Raw genomic sequence first — 27143 nt, 5'->3', positions numbered from 1 at the left:
ACAGTTAAGAGATCAGTGCATGTGAATGCAGAAAGAGACAGATGGATGCACTTCAGAAGTAAGGTCTGTAGGATGGTTCTACTGTTTTATAATCATGTGTTGTTTGTGCTTATAGTTGTTGTTAATCTGGTTTCTGCTTCAGTCTCAAAGTTGACTTAACTGTAAATCTTGTTGAAGAGATTAAGGCGATATAAAGTCACAGAGGCTGACCTCTGATTCAGTGAACAAGCATGGATTCATTTGTACAGTAAACAGAGGGGGGGGGGTATCCCCTGAGAGTGTGTGTGTGTGTGTGTGTGTGTGTGTGCATGCTGACGTCTCTACTTCAATGCAGCTCTTGTCCCCCAATCTCTCTCTCTCTCTCTCCCTCTATTTTTGAAAAGAAATAAAACCTCTCCATCTCTCATTCTAACCAACTTTCTCTCTCTCACTTATATTTCACTTTCTGTCTCACTCTGCAGCTCCATTCCTGCTCCTCGCTCTTCCTCCCACACATGCATATATATCAGGATGGAAAAGAGGGAGAGGTGAATGCTCGCTGCTAATATTCAAATCCAAAAGTGTCAGACTGCACAAGAAAAGGATTCCTGCTTTGTAACAGACATTGAAACTACTTAAGCAGGAAGGAATGTCGATACTGTTTACTCAAGGTTCTTCTTTTGAAGTGAAGAGTTTACGAAAGAAACTTGTTTGATTGTTTTATAAGCTACTTTTTATTTGCTTGCAGTTTTAGTTTTGCACACTGTCCATTATACATTATGCAAAGTATAAGGCAGATGGATCAATTATTGTACCACCTTGACTAATGCAATGCATTTATGCAAATCTAATTCATGTATAATGTGAGACTTGGCAGTTCACTCTATTTATTCTTTGTGTTGTTAATTACAATGTTGTCTCTTTTCAATCACTGTCACTTAGTGAACACACTTAATCATCATGTGTGGGAGGATTCATTTAATGTTTGCTTTGCACAGCTTTCAAATACTCCTGTGTACCTCTGCCTGTAGCTTACCAATAAAAAAAAACATATGTAACAGGTGAGCGTGTTAGCCATGCTAGCAAAAAGACTTTAGCAAAGGCAACGTTGGTCTGTCATTTTTTAATTTTGTTTGAGACTGAAAAGCTGTTTGCACTTTGTACTAACATGGAATAATGTTAATGTTTATATGTGTGTGACACAAACAAGGTAAGTGAAATTAAGTTAAAGACAAATGAGTGACGGCATGTATCGCACTCCTCTCCAACAAGCTCTCGAGTGATCACTCTCTCATGCACAGGCAGCACAGGGAATGTGTCCCTGCAGACAAATGGTGCGACCTGTCATTTCCATCTTCTCGCCTCCTCATGCGTGCAATCCTTCTTTGCTTCGAAACAAAGATAGAGACTAAAATAAGCTGCTGTGACAACTGAAAGACACCAAGCCTTCTGTGCATTTAAAGATAACATACCATGATCTTCTGTTTCATTCTTAATGAGGAGTTCAGTGTTTTTTTAACACCTGGAACATATGGAAAGAGTATCCACAAGAGTCTGAGGACAGATGGAGACACTACTGTTAGTTTATCCGCCCACATGCACTGTTTTCCACTCTTCAATTCTCCCTGGACAAGGATCATTTATGAGGAGTCTGCTTATCCAATTGTATTCTGACATATAACCCAGATAGCATAATGTGACTTCACCTCTGTAATGGTTTCTGTTTTGCACACAATCACACCAGGTCAAAAGTCTCAGTGCCAGTGGTTGCACTTCCTGCAGTCCCATCAGAATGCATTTATTGCAAGGAAGATGCTGCTGCACAGCTCCAAAAAGTTTTTTGTCCTGACTCGCACACTCACACACATTGAGGCAGGTGGACAGGGGATGTGAATGGGCTGAGCCTGGTGAAAGGCAGGGATAATGTGTCTCACAGGGAGCCTCTCAGATCTGTCAGAGGCAGCAGAGAAGCAGCCGGGAAGCCGACATCGCCTAACACAGATGACAAATGTCCACTGAGCATTTCCCATCCGACTACTGTCATGTCGTGTGTGTGTGTGTGTGTGTGTGTGTTGACTCAGTGCCACGGTGGCATCAAATAAATTATATATGAGCAGTCATATCTATTTGCTTTGCTTTGAGCAGATAGGAGTATTTGTCTGCTTAAAATTAGAAATGGGTAATTTGATGCTTCAAAGGCAGCTCTGTATGAATGATAAAAACACACTCACTGACTCACAAGTGTATGTTCATTGGAGCGCATGCCCATGTTTAGCCTCACAGTGCTAACAAACCCACTCAGCTGAAATGACCAGCGCTCAGTGTCCTTTGAGTGTGTGCAGGTTTATGTGTGAAAACACACACGTGAGCTCTTTCTCCTGGTGACACATAATAGAGGAGTAAAATATGCTCTGCAAAGTGGCTCTTCTTTTGGGTTCAAGAGATGCTTTTACTGAGCGTGTTTTTGAGTTTATACATCTGCATAACTTTGTGTGGGTATCAGGCGGAAGCATGGATGGGGGGATGGAGAGAGACGAAGCGGACAACAGACTCTTACTGCTGCCCTGAGCGACGACTGACCGGTGCAATTTGTTCTCCTCTGAGGCTTCTTTCAGCAGGACTTCATTTAGAAAAAGAAAGAGGCACTTACTTCCGCTCATTCATTTCAAAATATATTTGTTGATGTGTATTGACACTGACCTTTCTCACGTTTCTCAACTTATTCTCTTTGACATCAAGAGGCATCTAGCAACGTCCTCCTACATGATATAGTCCAGTACATTTTCTTATTCCTCTCGAAACTTGGGAAAAAAGAAAACTGCTTCCTTTGAACAGATAGTGTCATTTGTTTGTTCTCACTGTGTAGCTCATACAACCCCTGTGTGTTCATAAGAGAGCCCGGTGGAAATGAGTCGTCTCTGACTCGCTCTGGATGCAGCAGCTGCGGTCGAGTGACTGCGGTTCAACTGGCTGCACACATCAGGACTGCGGGCGCTCTGGGACGACAAAGGACACAGATGAGGATGGAGGTCTGAAGTTCAGTGGCCTGCATCAGATCCCGTCCACTCTCTAATATGCTGAGTCACACCAGGGCTAATATGCAAGTGATTTCCAGTCTTATGTGAACGCTTGAGCACAGGACTGAGATAAGAAGAGCAACGTCCTTTGCATTGGGTGTAAATCCCTGGGTGTGTATTTTGCATGTGAGTTTCATGGAAAAACAAATAAAGAGAGAAAGAAAAGAAGCGTAAGGGAAAGCAAAGATTGCCGGCTGCATTGATCTCTATTTCCAGGCTTTGTCTCCTCAAGAGTCTTTATCTGTCACAGATCACACTGGCTGTGGCCTACATGTTCATTTTTAGTTCATGCGCCAAGATTCAAAGTTTAACATATCGGTACCATCCGGGTGGGTAAATTCTAGTTGTGCTTTTTTAATTCCTATACATCTCTAGATTATGTTAACACATGTATTGTTTGTTGCAGGCCATCCAAATATACTGCCCGTCAGCCGTCCTATTCACAGCAGTCACTAGCTAGGCTAGCTCTGAATTTGAATTAAACACAAGATACTTGTGCCCTAAGGATAAGGATAAGCGCTCAGTGAAGAAGCCCCTCCCCCTGTGCCCTCATCCCAATACTTATACTGAACCTACAATCACAATTCACTGTTAAATATGATGTTCTGAGCCCCCTGAAGAGATGTCATGGCCGCAGAACCTATATAGCTTATATATATTTTATCACATATTTGCTTATGATGAGCTCATTGTTGATTTTTAGTACGTAGGATGTTAGTATATCCATAAATTATTTAGCTTAATTTCCCACTTCACCCTATTACTATTCACCCTATATGTACTTATTTAAACAGCATTATTTTCATTTCAAAACAACACAATGTGTATGCACATTCAAACACATTGCTTAAATTACTGTTGCCAACCTTTATAAATGTTTTAGTTGCCTTAGGTTCAAGATTACATCACTGTTAATATGATATTGGCTGTTTCTGTGCTTTTTGCAAATCTTGCAAAGGCACAAATAGGGGAAAATAAGAAAATGATCACAAAATATGAAAAGCTGCCCCTGTAGAAAGGCTATCATATTTTAATTTACTTATATTGACCCTGTAGAAAAGTTAGGATAGGTAAGGTTTTGCCCACTCCAATGGTAAATCCGATATCTGGTCTAGCCCGTGGACTATTTCTCTCACTCTACAATAGTTTCAGTTTCCTCTTCAAGCATGATCAATGTGACATAAAGATCCTGATCCCAAAAACACAATTAACCTTTTATTCAGGGAGCACGATGATGAAAAGTTCCCGTTTTGAACTTGGAGCTTAAAAAGAGAACGACTTAATTAAAAGTGATGCTTGTGGTGAAAGGGTGATTTGTAGTTTTGAAGGTAAATGAATCGTGAAACTGGGAGAAAAACTCAGTTGATATCTTCACACAGCCTCAAAGCATTTCTGTCCTTTGATTGAAATATTTGCTCTGAGTGCAGAATGATGACATCATTTGTTCTGGATAATTTTTTTTTTTTCTCCTCTTAATGAGAGCTGGAGGCTGAAATCCAGCTGGAGGGAGCTGCAGTCGTCCGGGCAGGTCATTGTTGTTTGTGATGGGTGGACAGCGGGTCCTTGCTGATGGCATGGCTGGCCTTTTTTAACTGTCCTTTTTGCTGTTACATTAGTCGGCCACTTTCCAAAGAGCCAATTAATCAGCCTCTTTTGTCAGGTTGAGTCACCTGGCGAGATAGGATCCTTTATAAAATGTGTCGAAGTGAGGCCTAATGGAGGTCCTATTCAGGGATTTGGCAGAGCCCGGCCTGTTATAATTGGAGCCATGTGTCTGTGGTCGTCACACTAAAGACTGCTGGCTGAGAGGAAGGACAGGTCTCTGTCCGTCAGCACCTTCACAGAGGAAACATTAAGCAGCTTCCAGCCTTTTGTTTATGTAACTAATGGAGCCACTGTCTTTAAGACTGAAATTGTTAACTCAATTGTGTCTTGCCTTGTGGCACACAGTTCTGGCCTCCACGTCGCCCATAAAAACCTGATCATGGACACCTCGTCGTACCTCGTATCCCGAACATTAAGAAACAAGAGGAAACAGTTAGCCTGGCTCCGTACAAAAGTAAAAACAAAATTCCTGAGAAAAAGTGTTTCCTTTTCTTTTCAAGACTCTGTTTCTGTCTGATTGAAGATTTTACTGTAGAGGAGAGTTACAGACGCATGCAGGGTGACACACCTTCAAAAATCCTCAGTCACAGAAAACTGAAGCAGCTCTCTTCCTTCACTCAGTGGTTTTGTGTCTTATCACAAACTATTATTAACGCTCAAACGCTCTCCCTCTGTCTCTAAGCGATGTCCGGGCCTCGTTTCCTGGTGCCATCAGATGTTAGTGACAGCCCAGCAGAGAGAGAAAATTGCATATTATTTACCCAGCGCCTTCAATATGCCACTTTTCCACTCTATAGCCTGCAGCTTACAACTCACAGCATATGCACAGACACACAAGCCTACAGAGAGACAAAGATCAATGCAAATGCACAAAAAACTTAGCTGAAGGCTGAAAGCTTTTCCTCCGCCTGCCTGAGTTTCTCAGCAGTGCTGTGACTTCCTTTCCTACATGTCATTAAAAAGTGTCACAGGTTCTGGGGGAGTGATTTCCTGCTGCTCTCTGACTCCACACAGGCTGAAGGGATGGAGGAGAGGGAGGGTGGGAGTGATGAGCTGATGCTGGACCATGCATGTAAACTGAACCTTGGGGTCACATAAGCTCCTCCTGAGGCATGATGGGAGCATACTACACTCTCTCTGCTCTCCTCCTCTCCTGTCCTCTCTGCAGCCTTACTGGTTGTTTATCTCGGTCACACACGGGTGGGAGATTTGAGCTTGACCGAGAGCTCAATAACATCTCCACTGCCTGGATGTCATGGCTGAGCACAGAGGACCCATCCGTTAGATATGAGATTAGAACACAGAGGCTCTTTTTCCATTTATTTTCCTCTTTTCTTCATCACTGCTTGCTACTTTCTGTCCTGCTCTGCTTCTTTCTCTCGCTCCAACTCTCTTCCCCCCCCTCCCTCGTCTCTCTCTCTCTCTCTCTCTCTACAGAGACGAGGATGACTTGGGTGTCGCGTCTCAGGAACCAGTGCGCTGGGCTGTTAAGACAACCGAGGAAAATGTCCCATTCCTTTCTTCTACTTCATCTGAGTAAGGCACCTCTGCACCTCCCCATTAGAGTGTGAGATTGCAGGAGTCTGACTGAGCTGGTTGGAGGTTTTAGTTGCAGATGAAGTGAAGAGTGGAGAGACTATCTTGACGTGGATACTCTATAAGACGCATCACCTGTGGTGGCCACGCACTGATTGGCAACCCTGGTTATATACGCACCATGTGTGCGTGGCTTTTTCTGTTAACCTTGATTGGAACGGGTTCTGGAGCGGCTACTGGCTGGAGAGATAGTCTCTCCACTCAGAGAAACTGGGTTACAAATGTAACCTCGTGTCAAGAATATATACATATTCCATATGTACCGGGACTCTGTAAGACACACCGCGAGGAACCAAGCAGATGTGTTTCCCGTGGAGTGGCCTTAAAAAATATAAATAAATGTCAGTTGAGTTCAAATGAGACACGAGCAGCCTTTATGGCCGCCACGGTGCCCCTCAAAGTTGAAGGAGACTTACCCACCTCCAACATTTCCTGAAGGAACTGGAGGATGTCGTGGGCCATGCAGGAGAGGGGATCCACCTGTCTCGAGTTGCACCACTTTTGAAACACTCCCCAACGATAGGAATATAGTGCCTGCATTGATGTAGCCCAGGCACCTTGCAGTGTGTTAATCACAGACTGGGGCAACCCCTTGGCTGGAAATTCTGCCATGAAGGGATGAAAAAGAGTCCCCTGGGCCTGGGACAGGAGGTCCCGTTGCACAGGTAGCTCCCAGGGGCACCCTCGAAGGAGGGGTGCAATTGCCGAGAACCAAATCATCTGGGGCCAATTGGGGGCCACCAGTATTTGCAAGGTTCACCTGACCTGGCACGTGCATTGCCCTCAGGGACTTGAACTGTGGATGTGCCCACTCCCAAATTGTCTGAGCCAATTTGCAAAGGTGAGGGGAGCCCAGGCCCCCCTGCCTGTTTATCTATGCTGCTGCCGCTGAGCTGTCTGTTCTCACCAGCATGTGGTGGTTCTTCAGTTCTGCCAGGAAATGCAGAGGAGCTAAATAGATGGCCTGCAACTCCAGAAGATGGATGTGCTGTGCTAGCCAGGGCCCATGCCACTGGACGCTGGCACCTTTGTCCACCCTTGACGCTTCGGATGACACCACCTGGCGACGCAACACCAGCCTCAATGCATTACCCCATTTTAGGTTGGCTGGCTGTTCCCACCAACGGAGAGCAACGTGCAGCCTGTGTGTCACCATCACCCTGGCTTGTAGATTTTTCTGTGGGCAAAGTCCAAGGCTCAAGAGGCACAGGCCTAGGTGCTCTAGGTGTTGCAAGAGCCGGGTCACATTGCTGCGACACTGCTCCTCCGTGTGAACACACACCAGCCAGTCGTCCAGGTAGTTGACGATGCAAAGACCTTCCCGACGCAAGGGTCCCAGGACTGCGTCCATGCACCTTGTGAACGTGTAGGGGGCTAGTGATATGCCGAATGGGAGGACACAGGACTCGAAGGTTCTGCCGTCGAAGGCGAACCTGAGGTATCGTCTGTGTCCTTCCCTTTTTGGGATCTGAAAATATGCATTCTCCTGGTTGATCGTGGCAAACCAGTCTCCTTGAAGGATGGCCAAAATTAGTCTAGCGTGAATAGAACCCAGCCTGCTGATTGCTCTGCTTGAACTCCCTTTTGGCCTTCTTCGTCAGGAGAGTGTGGATCTTTGCAGCCAGCAACCCCCTGCTCTGAGAGTCTGCCACTACTGAAAAGGTAGCTGAGCTTGTCAGTGGGGGCGGGTGCAGAAACTGCAATCAATAATCCAGAGTCATGGTGGAAACCACGCAGGGGTCCTCTCTGAGGCAGCAGGGGGCTGAGTTCTTTGAACCAGGACTGAGGGGCAGGCTTGGGGAGTCTCTGACCCCGGCCCCTCCCACTCCGTTGACCGTGTTTAGCTTTACCACACCGGTTGGCATCTAAATGGACCCTTAGGTCACCAGAAGCCAGCTTGGGTGGCCCAGCCTGTGGGACTGTAGAGAGATACTGTTCACGGCCCTACCGGAGCATTCCCGACATCTCCCGAGCACACCTGCAGGCCTCTTGGGCCTGTTGGAGCATTTAATTTGCATCCGGCCCAAAGATGGTTGATGGCACCACAGGCAGCCTAAGCAGACAGGCCCGGTCTTCCCCCTGCAGTTGTGAGACAGCCAGAGGTGGAGTCTCACCATCCAGAGGGAGGCCATGGACCTGCCAGCTGCAACTGCTTGCTCCTTCATCAGCTTAACTAGGAGCGAGGACAACTGCTGCACCTCAACAGCCTGATCTAAGCCTCCCTCCTCCAACTGTTTTGCCAGCTGGCGCTGATACAAGGCTAGAACAGCCCCTGTATTAACCAGCTGGCCCTGGATTGCCTTAGCCCCATGCACTTTGGCAAGCATGGCATCCATCATTTTAGTGTTCTTCCCTAAGACAGACGTGGTGGGGGATACCAATGCTCCTAAGGCCTGATCAATGGGAGGTGGTGGTCCACAGCCAATCCTCTCCCGACCGTGCATACATGCTAGTCGTCTACATAGACTTGACCAGCGATGGGCTTCAGATGGATTAGCAAACTGTCTTAGTACCAGCTACTCTACATCAGGGAGCAGTGGCACTGAAAAAGAGCGTGACCGACCCGCCTCTTCATCATCAAACCAGGCCCTCCGGCCTTGCTCAGCTGGCACCCCTACGGCATGAAGTGATTGGGACTCCACCCCCGGGTCATTCCAAACCACTACTCTCGGCTGCTTTCCTTTCTGCAGCTGCTCAGTGAGAGTGGCTGGACATTTGTGAGAAAATACCAGAGCCCTAGCCTCCCTCACTCTAGCTGGCAGTATAAAACAATTCAGCACAAACTGAAAGGTTACAATTGTAACCCAGGTTCCCTGAGAGGAATACTATCCATCCACCAGACTTTATTTTTCAGTTTCAGAGTTACCCGAGGGGAAAGTACACCCACTTGTGCCCTCCAACTAGGTCAGATTTGACGAGGGATTACAAACTGTGTGCGTAAGACGGCCCTGCCACCGATACACACAATTCACTTTAGCCGCGGTGTTGTAGCGATCAGCTGTGAAGCACGCTCCCCGCTTCCTCCAACGAGGTCGGACTTCACGGGAGACAATGGCTACGCAAGCAGACCGGCAAAGCCGATATTGCAAGCTGCCACGCTTTTACCAGCCTGTGTGGAAGGGACAATGCAGCAATCCAGAGAGAGGCCCGTAGACCAGCTCTCCTACTCAAGTAAGTAAGCGGACAAAGCTGATGTCGAACACACACACTACAACATGCAAACGCAATTGTCAAGAATCAAACACATCTGACTGCTTGACCGTGGAATTCAAGGAATCCACGCACACGTGGTGCTTATATAACCATGGTTGCCAATCAGTGTGTGGTCACCACAGGTGATATGTCTCAAAGAGTATCCACATCAACTGCCCCCGAGGGGGTCAGTCCCCGTACATATGGAATATGTAGGGTGGAGAAATAGTCTTGACACGATAGAGACCACGTTCTCTTAAAAACTGTGATTTAGCCTTGTTGTGAATTGACAGAACCACAGTGTTAAATATCCGTCAGGCCACCAACAAATTCCAATTGTAGTCATTAATATGTCACCATCTGTTTTTAATTGCTATCTGTTTTGTGTGTCACTCAATACTTCACTACAGAACACTCAGTAGTCCTGATGGATTTCATCATAATCTCACAGTGCCACATATCAAAGGATAACAGCTAAATGTTTCATCCAAAAGGTAAAAATATCTAATATTGACGTTCTGCCTCATTAAAGTTGGTGCCAATGAAGCAGCATTGATTTGGGAGGTCTGCACTGAATGTGATCCAGCTGATATGAGGCAGTTCTTCCTCTCTTGCTGCTTGATGAGGAGTCATTACTCTGAATGAACGACTCCTCCACTGATGGACCGCTGTAATTTATCTGATATTAATCTCACCTCCACTTTTAAGCAGCTATAAAATACTTTAAAATCATCAGTTTAAATTCATCATTTTGTGTCTGAATCCATAAAAATCTTTTTTACCTGCTGGATGGATATCCGTCTACAGTGAGTCCATTTTCCTTTTCATGGATTTGGGCCGACGCTCTGACCTCGAGGCTTATCGATTCCACGTTTGTTAAAAGTTGACATGCTGTATCTCATTGCGTTACATATCCACAGGAAGAAGCCTTTGATTGAAGAATAGAGCTCATTCCGAGGACAAAGCACTCCTAGGATTATAAACAACTGCTGTGTTAGGCTGAAGCACAGAGCTGATGAACACGACCCAGAGAGAACGAGGAGTCACATGTCTGCTGATTATGCTGTGTGTACCTCTCAGAGCTGACAGGGAGAGTCGATAGAACAAACACACTAATACAGCTCTGCAGAGATACAGTATCTGTACTGTCAGAGGTAACAAGGGCTTTACCTCATGAAACACAGTCATCAGCTCTCTTTTTATTACCTGCACTCTGGAGTCGGGCTCTTGTTTGATCCATTTGATGACCATCTCGTAGACCAGCTCCTCAGCCTTGGTGTTGAGACTGTCGTTGGACAGGTAGGACACCAGGTCCTCCTTGGACACACTCAAGATCTCTTCCTGTCCTGCAACCTGGAGACAAACAAACTCGTCATTACTCGGCACTACTCGTCCCCATCACTTGTGAAGAAGCTTTAAAGGCGCCTGTAGGCCTGTTTTTGAGGTTTGGACAGAGCTAAGCTAGCTGTTTTCCTTTGTTTACAGTCTTTACACAAAGTTAAGCTAATGTCTCCTGGTTGTAGTTTCACTTTCATGGTCATTCATAAGAGCGGTATTGATCTTTTCATCTACAGTAACTCTCAGCAAGAAGCCAAAAACTGAACTTAAAGAATGAATGAATGGATCGTTGGAAAGATGATAAATCTGTACCCACCTCGGGGAAGTTCTGCAGAGCAAAAGCTTTGGCCATGTTATGGAGCTCGGTGCAACTCATGGCTTCAGCCATAGCCAGCACTCCCAGGCAGTTAGCTGCAGTCAACTGTTTCTCTGCAGTCAGTAAACCAGGTCAGGGACAGACAGAGAGAGGACAGAGAAACCAAAGAGAGAGAGAGACAGAGACACAGGCAGATTGATTAAGACAGAGAAAAAACACCATCACACATCCATAAAGAGATCACAGACGTATAAAAGCTCAAACAGAAAAAGCAGCTGCAGGCAGCACAGACTCAGAGCCTAACAGGGTGTGTATCTGCCTGAGACTAAGAGACAACAAGTACAAGAACTCAAAACAGCTCAGAGAACAAACAACAAGGAGAATCGATCGCTCACAGCCCAGGCAGGAGGTGCCGGATGTCAGCGAGCGGGATTTGGGATTAGCTGGGCCACTTTAAAGAAGTCCTGTCAGATCTCAGAGTATAATACACAGACACAAACATACGCACACACACACACTGAATGAAACTGTCCTGATCGCCGGGCCAGCAGGGAGAAGGCTGTGATCTCTTGTAAGAGTGCAGCATTTAACGTGCTGTGAGTGTAATTCCAGTTTTTGAACACACATTATTTATCAGAAGAGAAGGAAACACACACACACACGCACCTGCAGGCAAACACACAGATGGGTCAGCGGCCACTGAAACAACCTGATTAAACAACAGTCATCAGACAGAAGCAAGAGCAGGTCTTTTATCAGTGAACACCAAGTCTGAGAGTCTTTCCTAAACAAATATCAGCCAATAAAGGTCACCTCACGTCTGTTCAATCACAACCAAACTAAAGCCAAAGCACAGAGTGAATAAAAGTGGGCCTCATGCTGCATCAAAGTGGGGACTCGGGGCGACACTAAAGGCTGAAAATGTCCCTCTGTTCTGCCATTTGAGCAGATGAAGAGTTATTTCACTGTGCATGCTCGCACACTGGGAACATCGTGTTGCTCACTCCTTTCATCAGTTTCTTCAATGATAGACAGACAGGTCTCTAGTTTACTTTGGTGCACAAATGTGGGTCTGAAAAATTAATTTGAAAACATCTACGATTGTTGCAAATATCTTCATAACTGTTTAAACTTCACTTTAAACCTGTTAGTAAAAGAGTCATGATTTCTCTCAGAGCTGCAGGAACACAAAAAGTGTTTTTATTTGCTTGAATCTGAAGTTCTGTGAATAAAAGTCAAAGAAATGTCATGAATCCTGTCGAGGAAGAATTGACTTCTCATTGGTAATGAAGTTTACAAATGGCTTCCATGTTTTCACAGCTGTCAGTGATCCTAGTCTTTTCCCTGTGTTCCTGTTTCCCTTGCGTCTCCTCCCCCCGTCTGTCTGTCTGTTGCTGTGTTTAAAATACCATACTATACTAGCAGTACGTACTGATTAGGCTAAAATGTAGTATGTAGTATGCAGTATGCAAACAAAAGCAAAATGTGCAGTATGCCAAAAATACCAGGATGTCGTACTGATTCAGAAAAAATCTCAAGTATGCATCGGACCAGCCTACCTCACCTACTGTATCCCACAATGCAAAGCGCTGGAATGTCACAGCGGCAGTTGAAATGACGGACAGCAGCAGCATTCCAGCAGAAGGGGGCGCTATAGCTAAAGAAGCGGCAGTTATTGTTTACTTCCACCCTGAGTAGCATACTGCAAAATGAATTTACTAAATACTACCACCGAATGCAGTATGGAGTATATAGCATGTAGCATAAAGTATGTAGTATGTAGTACATAGTATGACATTTCGAGGGCATGGCTTCCACAATCAGGCACCTGGCTACATCTCACACCTGCAACTCATCTCCTCATCTGCCTCAGTAGAAGATCCCCGGCTTCACCTCGACTCTACGCCAGATTATTAAGTCAACCTCAGTGGTAGTTATAGTCGGCTGCTCTGAACTATTGTATGTAGTCTGAGTTTATTTCCTTGTGTCTATTTCCTAATGATCGCTAACATGTTTTCTCCTTCGTGTCCAGATACTGCCAGCGTCTGCTTCATCTGTCTAAACTCACCAACAAACATTTCCTCTCCTGCAGATTCAGTCTGCCTTCAGAGCTACATCAGTGCCCGCAATCTTCCAGTCTTCGGTATTTTCTGCTCAGCCTCAACCTGCAATAAACCCCCTTGAACTTTATTTTGCCTGCCAGTGTCTGCTTTTGGGTCTCTTTTAATTATTACAATCCGTAACATTTTACTTTCTTTTCACTGTTTTCCTGCTGGTGACCTTTTTCCTAACATGCACTTCCCTTGTGTTACAGACACACAAAACTATTTATTAAAAAGAATGATAAACCTGACATTTGCAGCTTTTTTGGTTTGTAACCCACTAAAATCTGGAACATGCCCTTTGCTTCATGTGAACCCCCGAGGCTACCAAAAGCCCCCACAGACACATTTTCCACACCTTGTCTAAGCATCAATCAGGCTATTTCTCGATTCCGTTACGGTTTAGGCCAGACGATTTGACATTTAAGTGACAATTGTTCCCTGACCTTTATATAAATGTGCCCCTGTGTTTGGCCCCGCCCACTGGGACGAGATCAGAGGCACCGTGCCCGACTGAGAGCGGCAGCAGGCAGGATTCTCACACGGCTGCTCGCTTTGGAAACATGACAGAAAGGAGCGTGATGTGCCAGAGACGAAATTATTTCCAGCGTTTTGTGAGGTTGTGCATAGTGATGATAAACAAAAGGGAGACTACGCAGACCTGTAGACGCTGCATGAAGCAGGAAAGGTTGCACAGGAATATCTGATGCAATAAGCATGCACATTTGCTGGTATAAGCAAATGACACTTGCATACACACATACACACACCCTCCTGTATTTCGAGCTGCTCCTACCTAGGAAGGAGACGCAGACTTTACAGAAGGTGTTGAACTGGAACTTGTTGGCGGCCTCCAGCAGCGTCTTGGCGTTGGCCGAGTCGATGACCAGCGATCCCGTGTAGACGAACTCGAGCAGCAGCTCCAGCACGTCGGCGCTGATGTTGCTCATGTTCAGCTCCAGCACCTCCCCGCTCCTCGTCTCCCCCGACGACCTGAGCAACCAATCAGGGCAGAGAGAGGCGAGTTAAGGATGCTCTGAGAGGAAAATTAAAAAAACAATCAAACAAAAAGAAGAAGAGGAGAGGGACACAGATACAACACGAACACACAAACACAGCTGGGCCAGTACGAGAGTGGGGAGAAAAGAAGAGAATCGTTACACAAGAAGAACTTAAAGTGAAAAAGGGACAGAAACACAACTTTGGATGGTTTCTACTTTTCTATGGAGCGAGCACATTTTAACTATGTTGCTGCATCTGAAACAAAACGTCCTCTCTGAACAAAGATTAGGCAAACACGTTATTGCTTTGTTTCATGCTTTTCACATGTGTGTCTTCATGTATGCAGAGTTTTAGAGGTGGACATGCATACATGGCAGAGTACATCTGAGCTATCAGACAGAAAACAGAGAGACACAAAGTGACAGCACAGCTCAAACACTGACATGTGACAGAATGTAAAGGATGCTGGTTAAAGCGTGTTGGACTGGAGAGCTCTCACTGTGTGTGAGTCTACAAGCTGCTGCCGTGTGCGTGTTGGATATCAGAGCAGAGTATCCACTCAGACTGGTGTGGTGTAAGAGGTGCCAGGGAGTGCTTGTGTGAGCAAATTAAACAGAATATGATCCTTCGTAATGCAGAGTCTGAGATGTGCAGGGGGAGTGGGGGGGGGTCTGCTGTCAAAACGGGGCCACGTTGTGACTTCAGCCGGATCAAATGTCAGAGATGAGTTCACATGCAGGATCCCCCCGCTGAGGTATGAGAGAGTTAAATAACAGCTCACCACCCGTGTTTAATGTCCCATGTGAAACAATAATCCACTCAAGGGCAAAATAAATGGAATCAAAGCTCGTCCCCCACGACTATGTCTCTCTTCCTGCAGCTACGGACATCAATATGAAAAGTAGCCTCCATGAAGATGGATGGAGGTTGTTTGCTTCTGTCACTCATGTAAGTGCAATAATACAGCTCTAGCTGTTTCTGTGTGTGTGTGTCTTTAATTTTCTGTTGGACCCAGTTTGCTGGATGAGAAGTCCTGACAAACAGTCAGCATTCAGTGAGACACAGACAGCAAAACAAACACGATGAGACAGGTGGATGAAATGTTAGAGAGAAGATGAGAGAGGAGAGGTTGGAGGCAGGGTGAGACGGTCCTTCCACAGGGAGCCAGCAGCCATCCTTCTGAGGGAGGGGTCGGGTTGTTCCATGACTGTGCCTTGGTCTTTTAAATAAGAGATAATCCCACCTCCAACAAAAATCCACCATCACACCTAAACAGAACTTTGTCCCCGCTGCAATACTCATCAGCAGCCTGTAGTGTATGAACTGAGACATTAGTCATCATGTTAAAGCGACTCAGGAGGTGAGAGGGGAGAAGGACATCCAGAAATAAACTCAAAGACAAGAACATTTGTCTCTGGATGGAAAAACCAACGTAGTGACTCTTTTTCCTCCTGCAAAGCAAAAAGCCACAGAGTGTTATTGGGGAGGGGGGCAGGTAGTGAGACAGAGAGAGGGGAGGGGGAGTGATGTTCAGGGTGATGGAGGGAGAAGAGAGGTAAAAATAAAGAGCTGCTCATCAACCTGCTCAATTAGTGCAACAGGAAGCAGCTCGAGTGGCAGCTTGTTTTGTCTGAGCACTTGTGTTATGGAAATGACTTTTTCCTGAGCTTCTAAAAAGAGGTGAATATTTATGCTGCGTCTGATTGAAGACATGAGTTTAAATAGTGAGAGAGGGAGTCAGGGAGGACGGGAGAGATAGAGGAGGAGAGTGAGGAGGAGAGAGGGGAGGGTGAGGGGGGAGAAAAAAGGATGGGCACACTCAGGCAAAGAAATGTGTTTGTGAAAAATGGACCACTTATTCAAGAGGAAGTCTGAAAATCAGCAGAGACTGTCAGAGCGGTGGTGAGCAGAGGAGGAGAGGAAGGAGGGGAGCTGTAACACACACACACACACACACACACACACAAACACTAAAAGACGCCCATTTACAGGGAATACATTTAGCTTGTTCTTACAAGACCATCTATTCTGTGGAAGTACTCGCACTACAGAGATATGTGAGAATAGAAGATTAATACAAAGCCTGCCCTGTCTGCGCTAAACATGGCTGCATTCACATGTTCTGTCACATCATGAATCAGGAATGAATTATTAAAATAAACAAACCTAATGTTGCGGCTTTATCACAGCTAGGATTTATGTTTAGTTTTGTGGTATTGAGGCCATTGTGTTCCATACATAACATATAGTTTAATATGGGACACTTCAAGGCTATCTGGTGGGAAGGAGTCAAGTTTGTGTCAGGACAAGAAGGACAGGGTGACAGGTGGAGAGTCCAAAAGCCCATACCCCCATCCAAGTGTGAACACAGGACCTTTAGCACGAGAGAAAAAAAAGTGCACAGCTAATGGTCATAATAAGTAAGTGAGAGTAATTTGGGTGAACTGGCCCTTTAAATACAGCGAGTCAGAGCAATGTCCTAATTGAAATCTGAGGGGAGTATTACAGAGTCCTGTCTTCCCCTCAGGCTGAGAGGAGCAGCAGAGGGCTGAGCTGTGCACTCAGGGCTCAGCTGCAGTGTTCACACAGGGCCGACACTGTAATGGGCTTTAACACAGCTCTCCACCAGCTCAGAGTCACAACACTCTCTGACTCACATGCAGAGAAAGCTCCTGGTCTGACATACAGAGAGAAACAAACAGCATGAAAGCATGAGTCAGGACTGCTCAGACTCTGGAGCTTTTAACATCACTGTGGTGCAGAGATGCAGGGGCCATAAATTGAATGCCTGCAGAGCACACTTATTGGAAAACCTCGAGGGGTAAAATGGAATTACACAAGATGATCTGTCTCTCTGCTCTGTGCACCGCCCCTTTAAAGGGGAGGGTAAGGGCAGGCGTGTGCTTACATTTCGAAGCAGCATTACATCCTTCAGGTAACATGGGATAAGAAGGCAGGTTGAATAAACACATACTGCAGGGGAGGCCTGAATAATATAGGTGAGTGTGAGCAGTGCTGGAGCAAACTAAGGAGAAGAATATCACCCAAAAAAAGAAAAATGTTAAATTTCACGAAGACATTTTCAGAACTACTTTGCCATTCCATGCTGCTTAATTTCAGCTCTGTGCCACTAAAGCCTCAACTTTCTGAAGTAAGTCATTAGGTTGGTGTGTGTGTGTGTGTGTGTGTGTGTGTGTGTGTGCGTCATGTGGGTCGGCCAGGGGGGGAAAAGTGTTATGCAGACCCTCCAGTATTACATCTCTATTTACATACGTATGGCAGCTTGCCGGGATTAGACACAATAACTATGTCCTTGCATGGTACACATGCTCGCACACCAGAACCAGTGCAAGCAGTAAACCGAGCACACATGCTCCATGTGAAGCAAATGTCAGGGGTCTGAACAGCAGTGATTGCCCCCTGAATGAGATGCGCTTGCGAGTCTCTGAGACACACAGAGGATATAGAGAGACGAAGTCTCCCTCTCTCTGATTTGACCTCGTGGAGACGTGGACAGCAGTGATCCAAGTGCATTCTCAGCTTAAATCCAACTGCACTGAAAAAGTAACCCTAGCTGCACACGGGAGGCTGTAAGTCAATGACAGACAGGCCTTTGGTTCTCGTTGCTCCTCTCTGACTGACCCTGCAACACTCTTATGAAACCTCACAGCTATGACCAAAATAATCTCCTTCTCCTCCCCTCAAACTCTCTGCCTGATCTCTCTTTCATTGTTGTCACTGGTGTTCTGTTTTTTTATGCCTCTCTAGCTTCCATAAAGTCAAGGAGACATGTTCCTTACTGAAAGCAGAACCCACTATTGTTGGTGTGGAGAGGATCATGACTTCATTTCATGAAACCAAATGTACAAGTAATACCAACAATTGGATTTTCTGTAATATTTAGTCAAATGAAATGATTTCTATTTTTTCACAGATCAAATGAAAGATGACACTGTTATGACAATAAATCAAATAGTTTTATTTTTCATGAACATATTATTAGGAGAAGCTCTGTTAAACAGTCAAATCAAACAGGATCAATCAGACACTGTAGCAGCAGCAGGCATGAGGAGGAGCTCAATGAGATTCAGCTGCTCCTCTGTATTTCAGGGCCCTGCCCTTACGCATAAATGATCTGACTTTGTGGCGGATAAGAGGGCAGACGAGACAATCTGATGGACAGGTTGGGGGCTTCAGTTCCCTCAAAGTTGCTTCAGTCTCTCAGACAGCTCTTTGCTATTGTCAAGGTCAAAGGAGGACTCTGTGTCTCTCTCTTCTTCAGAGCAGAGCTGTCATGGAGATGAGTGGTCCTGCTACAGACGAGGCTCTGTGGCTCTTCTACCTCTGTTCTCTCTCTGGTCTTCCTCAGGACAAGTGTAGTGGCTGGGAGGACGGGAAGTTCAGCTGATAAGCAGCTCTTGGCTCTCTGATGAGCTTTACAGTGGAGGCAGCATGGCTGCAGGGGGAAGTAACAAGGCATTCTGGATATTGTAAGCCATTGTGTGTGTCTGTTTGTCAATGTCATTGCTTGCACTACATCCCTGTCCATGCAAACAAGAACAAACAAACACATTCACAAACACAAACACAACCAAGGGGGCAACTTTGGGTCATGGGGACTCTCAATCGAGCTGAAAACACCTGCAAGGATTTGAAGTAAGGATGAGGACATGAGGGAATTATAGAATTCTCTCTCCGGAAAACAAGGCAGATTTTTGCCTTGCTTTAAGACTTTACACACTCATACTCACACATGGGCACACACATCCAGAGACATTTAAAAGGTCTGTATCTTACACACACACTCTTATGCAGACAAGCATCCACAAAAACAAAACAACCCATAAAGACCAAAAATATGGAGTATGAAGGGCAGAATACTCGGGGAATAGTTAGATCCAAATCAAATGAACATGAGTGAAGGGTGGTGTTAACCTGTGAAAGTGGAGCTTCAGTAAGTTGTCTGAGATGTGCTTCTTTTGTCCATTGTCTTGTTTATTACACTGAGTTATTAGCATATGAAAAGGCTGTGTTGCAGCATAAACTGAAGAATTATCAACAGAAAAATAAAGTACCTTTAGAGACTAAAACCCCTGTGCCCACAGAAGACAGCGTGTCTTTGGTGAATTACCACCCAAAGTGTAGAATGTGTGATTCTGTTGTTTGGCCCTTTGGTGAGTTTTCAAACATCCCCAGTCATGGAACATTTTCACTGCTCATTAAAATGGAAATGAGGTTAAATGGCCCTACATGTGGAGGAAAGGTAATGACCAGGTTTGACCTTTATTCTCTGCTTTCAGATACATTCATTTGAGCGGGAAGAGGAAGGAATGGCTGCTGGCCCTGTGCTAGGAACCAAAGTCTTCACACACCTGCAAGAGAGAGAGGGGAAGGGAAAAGAAGCGACACAAATGCGCCCTATGAAAAGAACAGATTGGATCAACAGCTGGTGGGAGGGGGGAAGAGAAGGCAAACCTTTTGACCAGGTCCTTGAAATACAAGCTGCAGGAAGCTACAACATTTTGGTGGACTTCAAACTCTTTGCCTTCAACAATTATTTTCAGGTCTGTAAACTCTTTGGCTCTGCGCTGCTGGTTCAACTCCTTCAACATCTCTGTAGAACAAGAAGAACAAACAGACAACGCCACATTTGGGTTTAGAAATGTTTCACTCTTCTGTACAAACATGAGCAACAATAACATGACAACAAGAAACAGAACACAATGTTGAAAAGTGCAGATTGTGAGACACAATATTGCTGACAGTCTAAAGAAACAACGTTCATTATCTGATAGAGAAGAAGTGATGTGTGCAGGTCTGATCAAACGTTTCAGCAGATGTAAAATGAGGTCTGAATATAAATATGTAACAGAAAAGCATGCATGTAAAAAAGGAAATAATTAGCTCTTATATTCTATAATGTACTGAGACATATGCAACACCCAAAGCATGCTGTGAATGAGATCAAAAGCTGTCATTATTATGGAAAGACTCTTGAATAAGTGTGTTTGACCTCTGTTAATGTTCACTGCAGAGCGACAGCTTCAATGAAGGGAAGCTGAATGAGATTAAAAAGCGTCTAAAAGAGATGTGGGCTGAAAACAGAGACACTGTCGATGCATTATTCACACTGAAATTAATTCTTTGGCTTGTCACAAGCGCCCTACTCAGAGAAGAGTTGACCTTCAAACGTCGCTCAGTGAGAAAACAACTGCTTATCCACAAATCCAAACACCCGCTTCTTTTCTCTCTGTCACTTTTAGAAAATCACATCCTCACCAACACACCCAGCCTTTTCTTCAACTCTGGAGAAAAACACACAATCTGTGAAAACATGCTCTGAGCAAGCTGTGTGCTGTTGAAGGCCGCGGAACACAATGAGCTGTATAATGTGGTGTAGCAGCTCCATGTCAGGCCTGGCCTTACTGTAGCGTTGGGTCGGAGGCTCTTGTTTGTCTGTGTCTTAATGAGGCACCATGAGGGGAAGCTAAGAGGGAAAACCAGCGGGAGATGAGCAACTTGTTCTGCAGCCTCAGGAGGGAGAACCATCACTGTAGCTCTGTTAATCTCCTATCGAGAACGCCACTAAAAGATAACGCTGAGAGATTCAAATAGAGAGCTACAGACACAATAATGTGGATGATTATAGAGGGAGCCAGCTTCCATACTGTCCTCTTAGAATGAACAGATTTTATAGAGACTGCAGGCTGCAGGGGAAACATCTATTTGGCACAAAGCACAGTCTGTGTTAAAGGCACATATTCCCTGCTGGGGAAAGATAAGAAGGAGATACATGATGATTTAGATCAGGAAGATGGAAAATTCTCCCTTGATCAGCACAAAGGCTTACTTTGCTTTCTTTTAACTCGTCTTGAAACTACTTTCATAATTCTTGGCAAATCTGAACAGAAGCAAAGCGCCTCATTTGTTCTCAGGAGTAACAAGCAAGGTGTGCATGTGAGGTGTAGAATATGTGCTTTACTCATCAGTCCAGCCATCAAACTTGTGAAAACTGACTTGTGATTGTATTAGGTTACAGAGTTGAAATAAAGGAGTTTGTCTTTATCATCCTGAAAGAGGTCTGTGTTCACGTCAGACTCAAAGCAGAGATTTAATTAACCCAGAATGACTCTCTCCCTCTGTTTGGCTGAAATATGCTCTCATTTAGCTCCTTCCATTCTCCTGACTGACACTGGGAGCTCAGCTCTGAATTCATTCAGCAGATGAAATTATACAGAATAAAGACTCATGACAAATAAGGTGCATTCAGGGGAGTGTTTGGTAAAAGCCTTTTCTCTGAGCGCTGCATCCTTCACAGTTTTTTGCATCAATGAATTAATGAGCAGAAAGAAAATGAGCTGGTTATTAAACATGCTGAATACCAAACAGGAGAAAAACACAATAACAGATCCAGTTTTTGACAACATGTCTGTTGTGTTTGGACTCGATGCACAGCAGCATGAGTTAGAGCGAGCCGTACGTACACATGCAAACACAAAGGCTGCGTTTGCCTCGTCTTTCATCCGTCTCTCTCTCCGCTCTCCACATTCCTCCTTCTACGCTGCTGCCTGTCAGTCGGCCAGCTATCTGATCACTGTGTGGGCATGGACTGTGAATAGTGAATACACACTAAGTTTGAGTTTGCATTAGTGAATCTCCAGAGACCGACATGGCTCTCACCTCCAATCAGCCACAGCGCATAGCATCCGTTTGCCCCGAGAATAGAGAGAGTGAGAGGGGGAGACAGAGAACTCAGCATGTCAGCAAACAATGGCCACCTCCCTCGGAGCCGTGCAGACACACCTGAATGCCTGATGGAAAAGATAATCATGGCCCCCCAGAAAACCTCATCAACACCGGGGACCATGAAACTGCACATGGCGTCCCCATTCTCAGCTTTGGCATGGAGTGTGTGGAGGCACAGCCGTGTTCAATGGGACCACAGCGGCTTTGAAACAGCAGACGTCTCAATACTCTGAAAGAAGAATCTCCTGAGGGGAGTCCACATGGAGGAAACAGGTGTAGGGTTGTTTTGTAGGGAGTAAACAGAAATGCTCATTGGGAATATTGTGCGACAGTCCTGGAGAATATCACGGACTGCAAACTGTAATAAAATAGTAATAAATATAGTACTGAGGGCCTGAGCTGTTTCTTCCTGATTGGTCGACACAGCGCACAGGGGGAATGAAAACAGGGCGACTCTGCTGCTCAGCCTAGTAACTCTACTGTAAAACATCGGAGTGCTGGGGCCAATGGGGTCCTCCGGTGTGGTTACCATTAACCTATCAGAGTGCAGCATGCCTCTTACTATAAGGTGTAGTAAGTCCTCTCGCTGATGTGTGATTGGCTGCTGTAGAATGGCGAGGCAGAACACCATTGGTGGATGAACTTGGAGCCATTTTAGGGTTCTACGTGTATTAACCATTTATCGCTGTAGAGCCTCCATTTTCTGTCTACGCCAAAATCTATATTTGAGAGCGGCCTTCAGTGCTCATTCAGTATTTTTCTTCAGTTTCTGTGTGCAATAAGATAAAAAAAAAAAAGGTCCATTTAACAGCAAAAAAATATTTGTACAGGGCAGGGTCTCATATTGTGAGGTTTTTAATTTTTCCTTGCTGACAAAAAGTTTAAAATATATATGTTAAATACAAAGAAAAAGAACTCAAGTAAAATAAATATTTCTGATGAACAGGGTTTTCAGAGATTTAACTTTTACATGTCCAGCTTTGCATTATCATAATGTATTTAGATTACCATGACATTTTACCTTTGTGAGGCACTTTGTGCTGCATGTTTGTATGAAAGGTGCTTTATAAATAAAGTTGAGAGAGTGACAAAGATATGTCTGAAAATAAAAGCAAGATTTGTTTGCTGTTTGCCGGCCCATCAGTACTTGGTTTGGGTTTGTTTGTTTTGAAATGGGTTGTTTTATGGGTTTCTTGTGATTTAATGAATTCATTCTTGTTTTTTGGCAACTTTTCTGACTTTTCATTATGTTTGGCCTCTTTGATTTGGAGCCTTTGGTGAGGTCGTAACAATCACCCTGTAAAGAAACGTAGAAACAATAAATACAGCAAAAATACTTTTGGTGATTTTTTTTGTTCTCCATTTAAGAATAGTTCCTCCTCTCGCTCTAAATCCTGAGTCTCTGCAGCTCAACTAAACATCTAATCGTCCACTTTTATGTACAACTGGATGACATTCGATGTGTTACAGCAGAAAGGACTCTGATGGCTTCACTCTGACCTTTTTGTTCTCTTTTAAACTTTCAACAATCAAGTCACACCAACGCTCACAGTTTAACTTCCCAGAACAAACCATGCTAGATGATTGATACCTCCATGTACAACCCTGACACAATGATTTTATTAAGCTTGGACAAAGACTTCAGTACGACACATTTTATACTGAAGCAGTGCAGGATCGTTTTTTACACTATGTATGAAAATAAAATATATTTTTTTATAAGCAAAGAGAAAATATGATAAAACTATGAACCTGTTTTTTTAAAATCATTTTTTCCTCCATATGCAATACAGGGACAAAAAATAAAATAATACAATTAGGTTACAATATAGATCATCTTTAGTTAATTGAGTTTAATAAATGCTGCATCTGCATTTAAAATAAAGCTAAACTAATCATCATTAAATGTTGAAGAGAAATATGAATTAAATACTTTAAGCATGTGATATATTTTCTCATATCAGACTGTATAATATTATATAATTATACACATGTTTTCTGTTTCATGGTAAAAATGTAAAGATGTAAATCAATACAATTATGCAGTAATCGCTTCTAAGGTAATAATAATTGAATTTTTTTTTTTTTTTTTTAAAGAAAATTTAAGATTTTTTTTATTTCAATTAACTGTGTGACATGATGATCACTATGATTTCTATTTAATGAGAATAAATGTTATTAGGTCAAATTAAGAAATGGACTCTTTTTACAGATGAGGGATGTTCACGTGTGAAATTGCACACTTTAAAGAAATATGAATTCTATTAAATTAAACTTGCAGGTTTAAATCCCCCCTACTAAGCTTCATCTAATACACTCATCTATATTTGGCAAAATTAAGATATATAACTATAACTATTTAGTCCATTATTTTTCTTGCTAACAAATATAGAAAAAAAGCCTAAGTCCACTTAAATGTACAGTGTGTTCATTAGCGCTCGATCGGCCTAATTAGCATCTGAATAAACAAATAAATAAATAAAAGTCCACATTTCTTATTACATTTTGTGACAAAACATTTTATCGATTTATTTCTTCTGTAAATGTGTTTTTTTAATTGAAAAATACTGTACATTTTAGAAGGGACTATTTTGACCAGAACAAGTAGTTTATGCCTAATTAAGTATTTGAAAAGCCTTTATTTGATGCAACCAATTCTCTTCTAAATCTCTGCTTGGATTATATTTAGAATTGATACCAGAGTTAAATCATCAGATTTTACTCAAATAAACTCTACTTGGATAATAATTACTTTATTTATATTTTAAAACGTCTTTCTAAAAGAATCTCATTTTTCTGTTCAGCCAAAACTCCAAAGGAGGATACAGTACACTGCTAAATCATACTGATGTGAATTATGACCTATTTGTTTGCACAAAAGGAAGCACCATTATTTTTAACATCTTCGGTCACAGTCAGTTCATTTAAAAAGCTAAAATGACTAAATGTCAGGCTTTTACAGGAGCAAAATGTCATGAGCACTGTGTTACCCAATCTTACCTGGGTTTCTTTCAAGGCACAATTACCCAAAAAAGTCTGTGAAACATACTTCTAACAATCACAGCCTCATTCATTCCTGCAGACGTCTCAACAGTTTGAGCGACACCCAGCAAATCAGCTCATGGAGGCATCAGGAGTCCTCGAGACCCCTTGAGACCTAATTTCAGTCTGGAAGGCAGCAGTGGCACCATACAGCCTAATAGAATAGTCCATGATGAGGATGCTTTATATTTCCCCTGCTCCAATCTGCTGAGCTGAGCTGCTGCAGCCTCAGCACTGCTGTCAACCAGCCTGGACTGAGCCAGGGGAGAGAACAGGGGACACAGAGAGAGAGAGAGAGAGAGAGAGAGAGAGAGAGGAGCTTGTGCCCCTCAAAGACGCCGTCTGGGCCTTTGTTGCCTTCTCCAATCAGACCGCAAGAAAAGACCTGGAGAAGCAGAAAGCTCAGCTCTGCTCTGTCCTTCTGCACACTCTGGACCAAGAGTCAGATGTGTACACAACCACACACAAGCAAGAGAGAATGGCACAAGCATGACAGGATGTCATGTAACGTTCTCCTGTTATTTGTTTTTGTGTGGAGTAAAAAAAGAGGAGAAATTCTCCCTCTGGTCCCGGCTGGTGCAGTGGCGTCCTCATTAACCAGACAGAGGGGTCAGAAGGTGACGAGCGGTCATACTCCCTCCAACAGGTTTTAAGAGAGGAGACTCCTGTGGCCAGCAAACAAGAGCACTGTCACATCTTGTGCTGCCTTCAGGTGCAACAAGAAAAAGGAAACACTGCAGACATTTTAAATGTGACGTGGCTTATGACTGAATTCTGAAGACAGAAAGTAGAAAAATGCAGTATGCACATGCTGGATGTTACAAGTGAGGCTTGTAACAGTTCACAGGAGGCTAAAATTAACTATTAGTTCTGCAGTTTTGACATTACAGCTCTAAGAATCTCCTCCATGGTCAATGCAGCTATTTTAAACTGCAGTTAATATAAAAAAGGATTTACTGTTGCAGAGATACTGCTCCTGAAGCTAACAACATTTAGAGAGGGGGAGGAGGTGTGTTTTTTAAGGAAATGGTTGTTTAAGAAACTCTGCAGTGAGCCTCAACCTGTCTGTGTTATATTATAGTCCGCATCAGTTATCAGAGATCTTCTAGTCTTCCGACCGCTCAAAGTGCTTTTACACTACATGTCACATTCACTTTTTGATGGCAAAGGCCTAAGTGCCAGTCTCCAATCAGACCTATGCCCATTCATACCCGATGGCTGTGCCTTCAGGAGCAATTCGGGGTTAAGTGTCTTGCCCAAGAACACTTCAACATGTGACTGTAGCAGTCAGGGATCGAACCACCAGCCTTCCGAATGAGAGACAACCGACTCTACAACTGAACCTCAGCCAAGCATGTGTCAATTTTTCCAATACTTTTTCCAACGGTAGCTTTGTTTGTCGTACACTTTTCTCCTCCCGTCATCCAGGTAAATGATAAAAATTAAAACAAAGTGTGCAAATCTCTCTCCTCTCTATGCAATCAGTGTGAGTGAGTCTAACCTACAACAGATGCACCACAGGAATAACTCCTCCACAAGAATAACTGGGACATGACTTCTGTTCCAAAATAATTCAAAGAGAAGTTTAGAGTTCGTTCAGCTGAAAGTATTTTCAACTAAAAAAACACATCTGGTCATGATGCCTGTTTTTACGTCCAATTAAAATGTTCCAGGAGAACCAGAGGCACTCAGAAGTATTTATTACAACACAGCAGCGTGCTTATCTTAAAGCAGCTCTTAATTAGGGAGTACAAAAGTAACACCTGTCACCTTGACAGGTGTTATGACAGGAACGCCAAGTGGACTTAAACTAACCACTGAAGCATTAAAGGAATACTGTAGGTGTAACTGCATGAAAAGCAATGTAAGCAAGATCCAATTAAGTGTCATCAAAGATGTGTGTGGTGTGTGTGTGTGGGGGGGTGTGTGTGTGTGTGTGTGTGTGTGTGTGTGTGTGTGTGTGTGTGGTCCCTTTAAATGCTCAGTGACACGTCAGTGCAGATCTCCTCTGTGGCTGTTTTTAAGCTTATTTGTGGACCTGAACGAAATGTGAACATCAAAATGTTGCCAACTACCAGAAATTATGACTTTATTCAATTCTATGTCTCTGTGTCATAAATGTCACATCTCAGTGATCTGGGCATCAAA

The 27143-nt window shown here is 44.0% G+C and overlaps 1 protein-coding gene across 1 annotated transcript in view; it reads right to left on the bottom strand.

Moving 5' to 3' along the window:
• Positions 1-27143, bottom strand: part of LOC138613487 (kelch-like protein 29) — a 126829-nt gene that overhangs the window by 33113 nt on the left and 66573 nt on the right. Inside the window, exons 5-8 of the mRNA XM_069687176.1 lie at positions 19683-19821; positions 14002-14198; positions 11104-11216; positions 10656-10802 (exon numbers count right to left, since the gene is read on the bottom strand). Of these exons, the coding sequence (XP_069543277.1) occupies positions 10656-10802; positions 11104-11216; positions 14002-14198; positions 19683-19821 (596 nt within the window). The remainder of the gene's footprint in view (positions 1-10655; positions 10803-11103; positions 11217-14001; positions 14199-19682; positions 19822-27143) is intronic.

The sequence above is a fragment of the Semicossyphus pulcher genome, unplaced genomic scaffold (assembly GCF_022749685.1).
Source record: "Semicossyphus pulcher isolate SPU_LCO1_2020_fin unplaced genomic scaffold, fSemPul1.0.p SCAF_11, whole genome shotgun sequence".
Classification (NCBI taxonomy): domain Eukaryota; kingdom Metazoa; phylum Chordata; class Actinopteri; order Labriformes; family Labridae; genus Semicossyphus; species Semicossyphus pulcher.
The sequence above is the reverse complement of the archived record's forward strand: the minus strand, read 5'-3'. Positions and strand labels throughout refer to the sequence as shown.